At 32.9% G+C, this 12,630-nt stretch overlaps 1 protein-coding gene across 4 annotated transcripts in view; it reads left to right on the top strand.

The window, feature by feature from the left end:
- The window catches only part of LOC145939655 (uncharacterized), a 93,625-nt gene extending 83,886 nt beyond the window's left edge, over nt 1–9,739 (top strand). For 3 of the 4 annotated variants that reach the window (XM_083044123.1, XM_083044124.1, XM_083044122.1), the window contains 7 exons: nt 1,878–1,987; nt 2,569–2,783; nt 4,843–4,981; nt 5,870–5,975; nt 6,698–6,865; nt 7,392–7,626; nt 8,381–9,739. In XM_083044123.1, the coding sequence (XP_082900249.1) occupies nt 1,878–1,987; nt 2,569–2,783; nt 4,843–4,981; nt 5,870–5,975; nt 6,698–6,865; nt 7,392–7,626; nt 8,381–8,691 (1,284 nt within the window). In that variant the 3' untranslated portion in view covers nt 8,692–9,739. The remainder of the gene's footprint in view (nt 1–1,877; nt 1,988–2,568; nt 2,784–4,842; nt 4,982–5,869; nt 5,976–6,697; nt 6,866–7,391; nt 7,627–8,380) is intronic. The other variant, XM_083044125.1, reaches the window with a different exon arrangement.
- The last annotated feature ends 2,891 nt before the right edge of the window (nt 9,740–12,630 follow it).

Here is a 12,630-nt window from a genome sequence, read left to right as displayed (position 1 = left end):
TAAATAATTCGATACGGTTGACGGAGAGAGAGACGGAGGGATTCTCTTTCTCTCCCAAAACATTTTCGTAATCGATACTCGAAACGATAAAAGTAAAACTGGAAAAGTTATTATCAAATATTGTATAACGAGAACGTAAAGTTAACACCTCATATCATTGGATCTTGATTTTTTTACATTTTATCGCCGCAACTCGTTTTAAAACCTATCAGAAATCGATACTTTTCATTACTCTATGTATAAAAGCATTAAGATTAAAAGTCTAGTTTAGTCGGAAGATGAATATTTTACGACAATTTTTATATTTTATACAACACAGAATGTGTATCAGGATAAAATATCTCTTATTCAATTTTTTCACTTTTAATTAATGTCTTATTTTAATATTTTTTACAGATGAAGAATCTTTTTTACCGTGATCTAAATTGATTCCTATTTTTTATTTATATATAAATTATTTTAACATGAGTAAAAAATAACGATGCTTTTCTATCTTCCTATTGGGCAGCAACTCTTGTTTTGCTTCATAAAGATTTCCAATAAATCGTAGAAAACAGTAGAAAAGAATTTCGCGTTCTTGTAATTTTTGAAAACATTACTTGTAACATTTTTAAATCATTCTGTATATATATATATATATAATTTATATAAATATTTCTTTTAATATTTTTTATTATATAGGTATATAAATGTTTTAAATGTTTATTTTATGTAATTATATATTTTATAAATATGAATATTTTATAATAATAACACATAAAATACAGATATGTAAAATGTGTTTGTTCTCTGGTTATTAAAATATATTGTTTTTATATTTTATATTTCTATAGATTATATATTCTATAGATTATATTTCTATATATTATATAGATATACAAAATATTGTACATAGAGATAGGAAAAACAAGGAGTCTCTTTCTTTTCCACCATTTTTTTCTGTAAAATTATTAGTCTCTCGGAATTTATAATTTGTCTATGTAAGTATGCGTACTAGAGTCCGAAATTTTTACACGGTGGCTTCATGCCAGAGCTTCATGTTACACAAGAGAAAAATCGCTGCGAAGTGCTCGTTCAGCGAAAATTTTATTCTTTTTTTTTTAACTCTATCCCAACTTTTCACAGCAGACCTCCTTTGATATTATTCACATTATTTTTATGACAAATTTTCATAAGGATGATAATGACAGTCTTTTCTCTATAAGCATCTTAACATAATTTCAACAAACAATTAAACAGCAGTACGACAAAACGAAAAATAATAACGGTACTCTCTCATCTTCATTTTCCATCTTCCAGCTTGGAAAACAGCTTGGCTAATAATGAATTAACATTTTCAAAAAATTCAAGCATAAAATAAACCTTTAAAAATTCATGCATCAGAATATGTGCGATAAAATTTTAATAAATATGCGATTTTTACTTCTATATTATGCTATGTTTGTATACGTGTACGTATATTTTTATTTTTACTATATATTAAATATAAATTCTGTTAAATTTTAGACATTTGGATATTCATTAATGATACATTTTGATATCTCTCTCTCTCTCTCTCTAGAACATATTTAGGCAAGAACTCGATAGGAAATCAATGGTTTTCGGCAATTTCAAAAGGGCGTATTCAAAGCGCGCGAGGCTTTAAATATTTAATTTTAATTAAGTAATTATATATGTATATTGCGGCGAATAAATTTGCCGGGGCGAACTTATCGAAATAACGTCACTATAAAATTCATACGGCTAATAGGAATGAGATTATGGATAAATAATAAAGGGACAGAGATGTGTGTCACGTAATCGCGCCGATATATATAGTGTTTCGCGCAACATCGCTTTGCAGAGGACATCACGCACATTTTGCTCTTATTTTGCAGACCATAGTTATGTACCCCAGGCCAAACATCATCACGTGCACCGTGCGCGTATGGCTACGAGAAATTGGCTTTTCTCTCACATACGGGGCACTAATGCTCAAAACGTGGCGGTAAGTGTATATACTTTTTACCTCGATGGCATTATTTCGGTCGTTTTATGCGACTGCACTCGTCTCTCTTTATTTATCTCTGCGAGTAAATAAATATCGTCCCTTCCTTTTTCGCCAATATTGTGTTGCTCATCAAATTTATGTATGTATAATATTGCGTACCTCCTCTCTTGCATATTTATTTACTTCGACATGTTTCATTTTAATATCAATTTTTATTTCTACATTTCCGACATTTTCGTAAATTTTTCTCTCATTTACAGACATACAGCGCTTTAAATATGGGTACGATAAATGTATTTTGGTTTTGCATTTTTTTTTTATTATATATCTTTCAAAGTTTCTCTCTTTAGCTGAATTAATTTTGCAATTAAATTAACGTTTCTTGATTATCAATCAATTTTATTAATATATTACGTACGTGTAACTTTTCGCAAAGAATTTAAAACAGTTTATTAATTGGAAAGATATAAGAACGGAAATTGAGAAAATGGAAATTGAAAAAAATGGAAATTGAACAAATGGAAATTAAAAATATGGAAATTAAAAAAACGGAAGAATTGTGAATGTTTTGGTCGCAGGATATCCGTGATCTTCCGAGTAAAATCAGCAAAGGCCGTAAAAATAACGGACGCGAGTCTGCTGAAGCGTCTCGGCATCATCGTCCTGACATTCAGCGTGTTCCTGAGCATAAGGACACTGGTCGCGCCGCCCGTCGTGATCGTCGCGCGGACCGCCGATGATCTCAAAGCCTATCTCTGCCGAACTGACTGGTGGGACCACAGTTTCACTACTCGTGAGTTTTATTGCCATTTATATATCTACAATATATATATATATATATATATATATATATATATATAAATACAAATTTAGGTATGAAAAGGGCTAGTAAAAGCTATACACAGATATTAGATGCAACGAAATTATTTTTAAATTCCTCTATACTTATTTTGAACGTTTCGGTCCTTCTTTTGGACCATCCTCAGCAAAGAATGTTCGTCCTTTGTTCTTTATCTCGTTTTCGCTCGCTGTGAGAATTTATCAGGGCTGTAGGATACGGGGATGTGGTTTTTTTATTAATTGATATATTGAGGATAGTCCAAAGAAAGGACCGAAACGCTCAAAATAAGTACAGACGCCTGGCTCTTATTAATCCTTTTCATATCTAAATTTGTATTTATTATATCAGAGTCTTTTTGATTTACTATTTTAATATATTTATTATTTTAATTTATATACATATATATGAATTGCTGTCTCTTTTTATACATATGATATATATTGTATATTATAAAAAATATATATATTTATTAAAATATAAGGAGTTATTAATTATTATAAAATATATATATGTTACATATGCATAAAAAGAGACATTGACCAGCTTAATCCCCTTAACTGCACGCTGTCTCTCGATACTGCGCATCTCTCCGGTAATCTATATCGTAAACCGTATCGCTCTAGTGATATATGTACGCGATAGAGCCAGCCGGTACATATAATATACGGGAAGTACAGTAGACGCGGTACGAATTAACTTTGCTTTTACGATATGATCGATCCCGCGTGCGCCAAAAGATGTAGATGAGAATGCGATCGAAAGTTGTAAAGAGCTTTGATGAATTAAAAACCTCGAACCACTTTAGTCAATGTTATTTTAACAGAGTGGGGTGTCTCGGCCTCCTTATTTGCCAAAATGTTCAATGTTGAAAGTTAAGAGACTACGAAGATGGATGGCGCACGAAATAAATCGTGGAATTTTACCCCGAATTTGCTTCTCTCGAAGAGAATCTTGTTTAGTGAGAAGGGGAGAAAGAAAAAAAAAAAAGATACTTCTGGGAGACATGACGGTAAATGAGGCGTGAAAGTGGACATTCATCTCACTGTACCCTCGCGCTTCGTCCGTATCCATAAGTTCCTGTATTATACGCGGCAGGCAACCGCATTAGTCCGCATTATCCCATCTCCGCTATCAGTCTCGTGCGTATATCTGCATAGGTGAAATATTTACTGAATCTCTGTTATACGTAACGCCCATCTTTCGAACGGGAAATTGCTCTCGTGATTGTGGGCAATATATGGAATCAATTTATATTAAATTAGACATTTAGAGAGAGAGAGAGGGAGGGTATAACGCGTTGTTATGCATACGTTTGCGGTTAATACGGCATTATGAAGCATCATAACGTATTAGTGGTACGTTATAATATGCGGAATATGCAGTGGAAGGCGTTGTGCGCATATGAGCCATATTGATTTAGTAATACTGCAGATGGTCGAATAGCGATTTTAAATCAAGATGGATAATTTATGTACCGGCTTGAAGAGACACTGGCTTGTATCATGATTATTTTATGCTCTCGTCCCGTCAGAGAACAAGAAGAGACGTCGCATATACATATATGTTTCTTCTAATAATATATAATCTCTAGAGAAACGGTTTCATCCGCAAAAATTACATAGATACATCGTACGGGGATTATTAGCATTTCTTCGTGTAACATAAAAAGAAGATTTTTAATTATACATCTACGAGGAGAGATGCACGTGAGATTTAAACGTTTCTTTCTTGAAAAATCTCGCAATTATTCAGATCATTGTGATTTCTTAGATCCTTTGATTTATACGGAGAGTCGTAACTAAGAGCACTAGGTGCGAATTGCCATTCTCACACTTTGACTTTTACATATGTGCATATATAATGTGGTAAGCCGAAGACGGAAATTGCAATTCCAGTTACTGGGGCAAATAACGCCTAGCTACGGCTCTCCCCGGACACTTTCGGGTGAAACAAATCAAGCTTCGTTTCCATTGTATAACTAATGTGACTGTGGAATTTCACGTGATTTCAGTCGAGGTGATGTTCCTCGTGTGGGGTATCCGCCTGTGCATCGTAGTAAGAAAAACTCCGTCGGAGTTTAACGAGAGTCGATTCATTTCAATGGCGATTTACAACGAATTTCTACTATCAGTCTTCCTCAACGTTTCAATGTAAGTTATATAAAATCGTCTTTTTTTCCCAAATAAAATGACCAATCTCTCTCTCTCTTTTTTTAATAAATGTTCGCAAGACATCATCAGGCTTATAATTATTATACGTGCAAGTGAAAATTAATCGAGAACTCGTTTCTGAACGCATTTGGGAAATATTAATATTATATATTTTGATATTGTTACTATTTTTAATTATTTGAGTTTACGGCGCGCTTAAAAATGCAACATGCAATAAACTTTATTTAAATCGAATTAAATGCTTCAAAATTTACACATTTCGAGAGTTTAACTTTGGAATGCATAATATAAATCCATTTAAAGCGGTCCTTATTTTAAATGTAAATTCCATGTTAACGATTCTCTTCAGGGATTAATCCCAGCTCAACTGCAATTTAATGACAGATTCTCTTTGACGAATTTATAATTGATATTTTCTCCAAGAGAATTTGATGCAGTTGTGGTTTACTGAAATTTTAAATGTTTACCATATGATTTTATCGCGCGAGGCAATACATTTTCAAACTGGGGCAAAATCAAAAGATTCTGTTTTTTTTTTTGGAAGGGAGGGGGTTTGTCAATCGAGCGCTTTCTCTATCGAGAAATCTTTCATTCGATTTTCTATCGCAAGGGAAAAAGCATTTCCGAAATCCGTCAAACGAGCATCTGGACGCGAATAAATATGGAACATCCCGTCGCGATCTAATGTCAGGTGGAATGCAATTTGAATATTTTCGAGCTGAAGAGAGAGAGAAAAAAATAAAAAAATAAAAATAACGGAAGAGATCTGGGACAACTCACGCGTATAGCGCGGTTCTTCGTTCTTACGTCACGATAGCGTTTCGTGCGGCTAACAGCTCTGAATAATTTCTTTTCCCGTTGCTGCAGGTTGTTCCTGCAATCGCCGGCCAATCCGGATTTATTGTACATCATATTTTTCTGCCATACCCAGCTTACCGTCACATTGCTGCTGTGCCTGATATTCGGCAGTAAAGTAAGAAATATTATTTATCTGCATTTATTACTGTGACAATAGCGTTATATCTCTCTCTCGGTCCAACGCGCGCGTTGTTGATGCTTGAAGGATCGATATTTTTTTTTTTTTTTTTTTACTAAATGATTCGTATGTAAAGTTACCACGTTCATTATAATTCGCAAAACACTTTAAAGACTAGACTTTTAGTGACAGATATTTTTATTATATATTTAAAATAATTTTAAAAAAATTTTTTTTCGATTCGTAATCTTTGAAATATTTAATATTTAACATATCAGTGGAAAGCTTTATATAAATAAAAGCTTAAAGTGAACAACGAAAATAATAAAAATTTGATTTTGAAATATTTATTTATTTTCAATTTTGCTTGAAATAAATGAGAATGGAATAATATTGTATATACATAACCATATATGTACATATACATTTGATTAAATAGAATTTTAATCTCTGTAAATTTGTTATATGTAGAGAACCATTCTCTTTATTCGAGATTTATTGCAGTAGAGAATCGAGATTATCGCGGTAGTATCAGATGAAGCTGAAATATGTATGTAAAATTCAATCGGCATGAAAATGCGATTAAATCGCGCAATTTCCGTTTCGCTCTCCATTTGGTTCACTCTCGTGCAAGATTACCGCAAGTCCCTCTACTAAGCTTGAATAGAAATTCCGATGCTGCGTAAGTTTGGTTGTTACATACGTCGCATTTAACGAAGGCTTACGTGGTGTTCCGCGGCGGAGGGAAGGAAGAGACGATCGGCAAACTTTGCGGCGCGACCGGCAAATTCCTGGGGAAAAGCAGTCGTCCGCAGGGCACCAGTAACCAGACCAACTCGATATCGCTTCAGCAGGGTAATTTCGCCGAAGAGAGCGACTCCGCCACGGTAAGCCGAAATCTATATCCATCAGGATCTACCGATCTCTCCGGAGCGTAGCCTAAAGCCATGTGCGCTTCCTCCTAGTTAAACATTATCTAGTAGATTTAAATTGCGAATTTTTATTTATAATATTATACACGGTCGGTTCTTTGCGTCGCAAGACCTTAAAAAAAGAAACAAATCGTTGAAGTCTTGAAGTTTTACAACCTTAAACTTTAAAAAGAAAAGTGTGTGCATTCTCTTTAAACCTTAAAGCTTTAAAACTTCACAGTCTCTCGCGGTATATCTTGGAATCTCATGAATTTTTTCGAGCTGTAAAATCTTTGAAATATTAGAATCTTGAAAAAGGAAACATTAGAATCTTAAAAATTTTGGATTAAAATACTTCTTAAGACTTCGAGAAAATTCTTTAAAGCTTTAGAAACATATTCTAGAAGTCTTAGGTCTGTGAACCTTTAGAACTTAAAAATTGTAACTCTTCAACATCTTATAGAGATGTAAGGTAAGGGCAAGAGATACTTCTCTTTTTAAGGACGAGTTTCGACGTTTGCTCAACCAGTTAGAAGTCCTAAAGGAGAAGAACATTTTATTAGGAAATCAGGAGCTAGTAAGCAAGCTAGCGGCCATGCTGGATGCTTCGAATCGTATCGAGGCTCAAGTATCCACCATTCAAGTCATTTCGACTAGCATCATTCAGTCGAACGATCTCGACAAATCGACGAAGGAAACTAACCTTGGACAAGCTTGCCAAGAGCAGGATCGGTCAGGTAGGAGAAAAAAAAATTAAAAACGGATCATTTAATAACGCATGTTGAATTTTATGGCAAAAAATCAGCCGGGATTGTGAAATATGTACTGTAACCATTTTTCGAGATTAGTCAGAAATAAAATTTCCGACGAAAATTTTGTGCGAATTGAGGAAAAAATGTTTTATTTGTATGCGAACGTATTCGGAGCTCGAAGCTAACAGTCGAAAATGAAATCAGAGAAATTTTTTCGGTTTTGGAAATGGCACAGATTTAAGGGACGCAGTTTAAGCGACGCTGGAGGCGGGAGAGATAAAAAAATAGTGAGAAAAAATTTCTGTCAGAAAAGTGTAATACTCACACTATTACATTTTAAAGTTGAAAATTAAAAGGCGCAAAAGGAAACGTTAGGAAGGAAGCTGTTCCTGACGCATAAAAATGCAAGGAGAAAAAGAGAATAATTGGTATTATAAAACAACTTACTCGAAAATTGCCTAGTTCAATTAGATTTATTGTAAAAATCGAAATATACATATATGTATATAATGAACGTTCACAGAGAGAGAGAGAGAGAGGGAAAAGTAGAGAGAGATGAATAAATACATAAAATTTCCAACTCAGTCGGATATGTATGTATATCCGGTTGAATATGGGAATTTTATTTATTTATTTATCCCTTTCTCTCTCTCTTTCTCTCTTTCTGTGATTGTTCATGTTATTAATTTTGCTGCATCTTTTGCAGAGTCTGTGAACAGGTAATTTTATTTTTGTGTAGGAAACGGTTTTCAGGGTGAGAATCGATGTCGCGCGTGCATTGAAAAAAACGGACTCGGGAGGAAGGATACGCAGGATTCGTCGAAGGATAATGAGATGTCAGAATCGAAGAAAATTGACAAAGACATCGCCGTGTCGACATCCTCGAAGCATGCCATCGAGGAGGTCGACAGGGAAGCGTGTCACGGAAAGGATAGTAAAGAGGGCGACTTAAAGGACAAATCCAGGAGCAAATCCGGCCACGCTAGAACACACGCCATAGTTATCAACCTCGACGATAAAAGCAGATTTTCCGAAGAAGTTACCGTGTAACTCCTGGTTGTAAGTGAAAAATAAACAGCTAGAACAAACGCAATTTTTCCCGTTGTAATTAATTAAGATTTTTTTCTCCGTTTTTCCATCATGATCTCATCGCGAGACAACTTGCTGTCTATGTGATTGAAAATTATGCTTGTCAAATGGAACGATCTCAAATTTTTGATAAAATTAACATGTCATTTTCTCCGATTTAGAATCAACTACTAATACGGAATTTCTTCTGATAAAATTAATGAAAATATTTTACTCATTACGAAGACTTTAATTCTATGAGTGAGAAGAAAGAAAATTCTAATTTATTATAATTCATTCACGCTATAAGTAATTGAAACCAATGTTGAACGTAGCAGTTCTCTTTCCGGATTAAATTATTGATTAAATGATCTCTCGAATGTCGAGCATAATCATAATTTCAATGAGATATGAATTGGAAATTTTAATTATTGAAGGGAGTGTCCGGAAGAGACATTCTTAGAATTCATTAGAATGATTGGTTTTAAATATGAAAAAAAGTTATTTAAGAGAAAAATATATTATCGCGCGAGAATATAAAAATTATCTGCAAGAAAAACGCGACATATCGATCCTTCATATCTCGATGTATATCGAGCATTCGTGGAGTAATGAAAAATTAATCCATTAATCACAACGTTTGGCATTTTCGAGCAAAACTGATCGCATCCTAGTACGTCATTAATGAACCCGTTCATTAACCCTTAGGGAGTAATTCACCCTTTCCTGCGGCAAATCGATTTCGGGCCACGGGCTTTCCAAGATCAAAATGTGCTTCGTCAGCATGTTCCGCGGATTACGAATAGCTTGCACCTGTAATTATGTATTAATGTAAGAGCAAGTTAAGGGATAAGGCTCATTAACCCTTTTCAGTTTTCTGATGCTGTGAACGGTATCGTTAAAAATTTCAAATTATACAGGATTGTTTCCAAATTAATTTCGTAAAAACGCGTTAAATAATATAAATATGTATAAGTAATATATATATTGTGTTATATACAGTTATGTAAATATAAATGATTATAGAGAAACCACGTTATACGATGTTACATTATATATTGTATTATATTTATTATATAATATATATATAATATATATATATATTATCTTTTTATTGTATTATATTATATTATAATTAAAAAAATATTAATATAAAAATAATTGAAGGAAAAATAAAGTTTTGCCGAAAAATGATTTTCAGCCTTGAAAGGGTTAAGGAAATAATTTTTAAAGCTGTCTTGATCCGCTCGATAAATTTGAACAACATATTCCAATCATTAAATATTCAAGAAACTTTCGATAAATTTTAAATTCTTGAGTTATTCAATCCGCGCGCAAGTTCAATATTCCTCAATGCTCAAATCAACTGATCTGAAAGCTTTAGATGAATTGTTTGCTCCTTGAATTTTCAAGTTTTAATTTCCCGAGTTCTCTTTAATTTTTTGAGTCATTAAACTTTTAAATTCCTATTGAGCATTGATATTTTATTAATTTCTCTCTCTCTCTCTCTCTCTCTCTCTCTCTCTCTCTCGATGTACAAAATTTCTATGTATGTACATATTAAAATTCTCTTTAATTAGACTTTGTAAATATTTTGATCCGTATAATAGTTAGTATAAATAATTATACAAAATAATTTGTAAATTAATTGCTCGTCGCGCACATGCGCGCTTTTGACATGAATATACTGATTGCTTTAATAATTATTATCGTTAGCTTATTACACGCATAATTTGCGTATACGCGTTGTATTATATGAACAATTAAGTATACATAATTGATTAATAAAGGCGAAATGAATGGAATTCAAATATGAATGACGGCTTTGCATTATAATGCAAAATCGCGAAAGCGGTTTTCACGCTTTGTCCAAATAAAGAGGTGAGTGAAGATATTTTATAATTATTTAATAAATTGCATCGTTATTAACTTTAAACTTGCATTGAAGCTTATATTTGTAGAAAATAGTATTATAATTAAGTCAAATATATAATATTTCTATGTAATATTTCTCTTGCGAATTTCTGTATTCCGTAAACATTTAAATATATATATATATATATATATATATATTTCCTCAGTTTGTTTAATCTAACCGAATATAATTACGCGCGCGAAGCGAAATCATATTATTCTTTGATAATAAAATTTCAAAAATTGCAACACATGCATAAAAATTTAAAAATAAATTAATTATGTACTATGCATAAAAATTCAATATTTAAATATTTAAATCAAAATACCTACGCTTTCATTAGACTCGCGCATCTCTATACATCCACCACGCTCCACGGCTCGCGCGAGACTGATCGTCAGCGTCAACCGTCATTGACGTCAGTCTCGCAATTGCAATATCTCGCACGAGAATCAGTTTCGCGCGAGACGCGTAGCATGATGGACGTATCGGTTGTGCCAATCTAATGGAAGGGATAGAAAGAGAGAGATGTTTACGTCGAGTCCGGTTCATTCTTGGCTGTGAAGTTGGATTTCGCCGTCAGTTGGCGACACCGCTGCGCAGTCTTGCGGTCGGTGGTGGGGATCAGTCTCGCGCAAGACGTGCAGCGTGGTGGACGTATGAGATGCACACATCTAATGGAAAGGATGGAAAGAGAGAGATGTTTTCGCCGGGTCCGATTCACTCTTGGCTGTGAAGTTGGGTTTCGCCGTCAGGTGCCGACACCAGCTCAGAGTCTTGCGGTTAGTTTCGCGTGAAGCGTGTAGCGTGTTGGATGTGTATAGACGTGCGAATCTAATGGAAGCGCAGGTATTTTCATCGAAAGTTTCTTGTATAAAATTCAATTGTTTGTTCGCATTTTGCAATGATTGCATTGATTGCAATAATAATTTTTATGCATGCGCTGCAACTTTTAAGATTTTATTATCAAAGAATAATATAACTTTGCTTCACGCGTGTAATATTTTAGGTTATATTATTAGGTTAGATTAAACGAAATGATATATGTATATATATGTTTACAGAATACACACAGAAATTGCAAGTATAATTAATATACCATATATATATATAAACGATACATACACATATACATATACATTTGGAAAAAAATAGTTTTTTAATCTGCTTCAAAATCCAGCTTATTAAGCAGCTAACAGCTCGTTGTGAGAATCCCGAGAATCTCAAGATTAAGTCTCGGGTTAATTCTACAACTCTTTGACAAAAAAACGATCTCAATTAAATCTGTTCTCGACTCGTTAAATTAAGTATTGGATAATAAGAAAAAGAGAATCGCGGTAATAAAGATTTTCTTGATTCAATCGCGGGCAATTTTGCGCGAAATACGAGATTGTAAGACGGATCCTATCCGTCGTCGTTTTCGCTTAATGAAACTTGCAGCAGGTTTCCTCCTTCGAGATTGATGTAAATTCTTCTCTCCAGGTTAATGCAAAAACCAATGAAAGCAATGAATCTCTCTTCGCGTATTACTTTTCTCGTTCATACGCTATCGAATACTATGTATTGATTATAATTTAAAAATAGGGAAGAATAACTTTATATGATAAATTCTTATTTAATACAAAGAGATGTGCTCAGTAAATTACACGTTATTAATTATAAAGATATTATATATATATATATATATATATATATATATATATATATGACCCTTCTTCCAAGAATATGAAATTCCAGATATCAATGAAAGAACTTCATGTTCTTTATATATAATTTTCTTTACTATAATATTTTCTAATAGAAAATTTTCTAATATAAATTTTCTAGTATAATATTTTTTAAAATATTAATAATTAATATTATTTTTCTACTAATTATTTTTCTAATAATAATATATATATTATATAGTTTTTTTTACTGATTGTGAATTATATTAATTTATCGCAAAACAAAAATATATATATATATATATAATAATATTTTTGTTTTGCGATAAATTAATATAA

The sequence above is a fragment of the Prenolepis imparis genome, unplaced genomic scaffold (genome assembly GCF_030444845.1).
Source record: "Prenolepis imparis isolate NDT839.2.m4 unplaced genomic scaffold, iyPreImpa1.0 SCAF_8, whole genome shotgun sequence".
Classification (NCBI taxonomy): Eukaryota; Metazoa; Arthropoda; class Insecta; order Hymenoptera; family Formicidae; genus Prenolepis; species Prenolepis imparis.
Note: the sequence above shows the minus strand (reverse complement) of the source record. Positions and strands in the feature narration are given on the sequence as shown.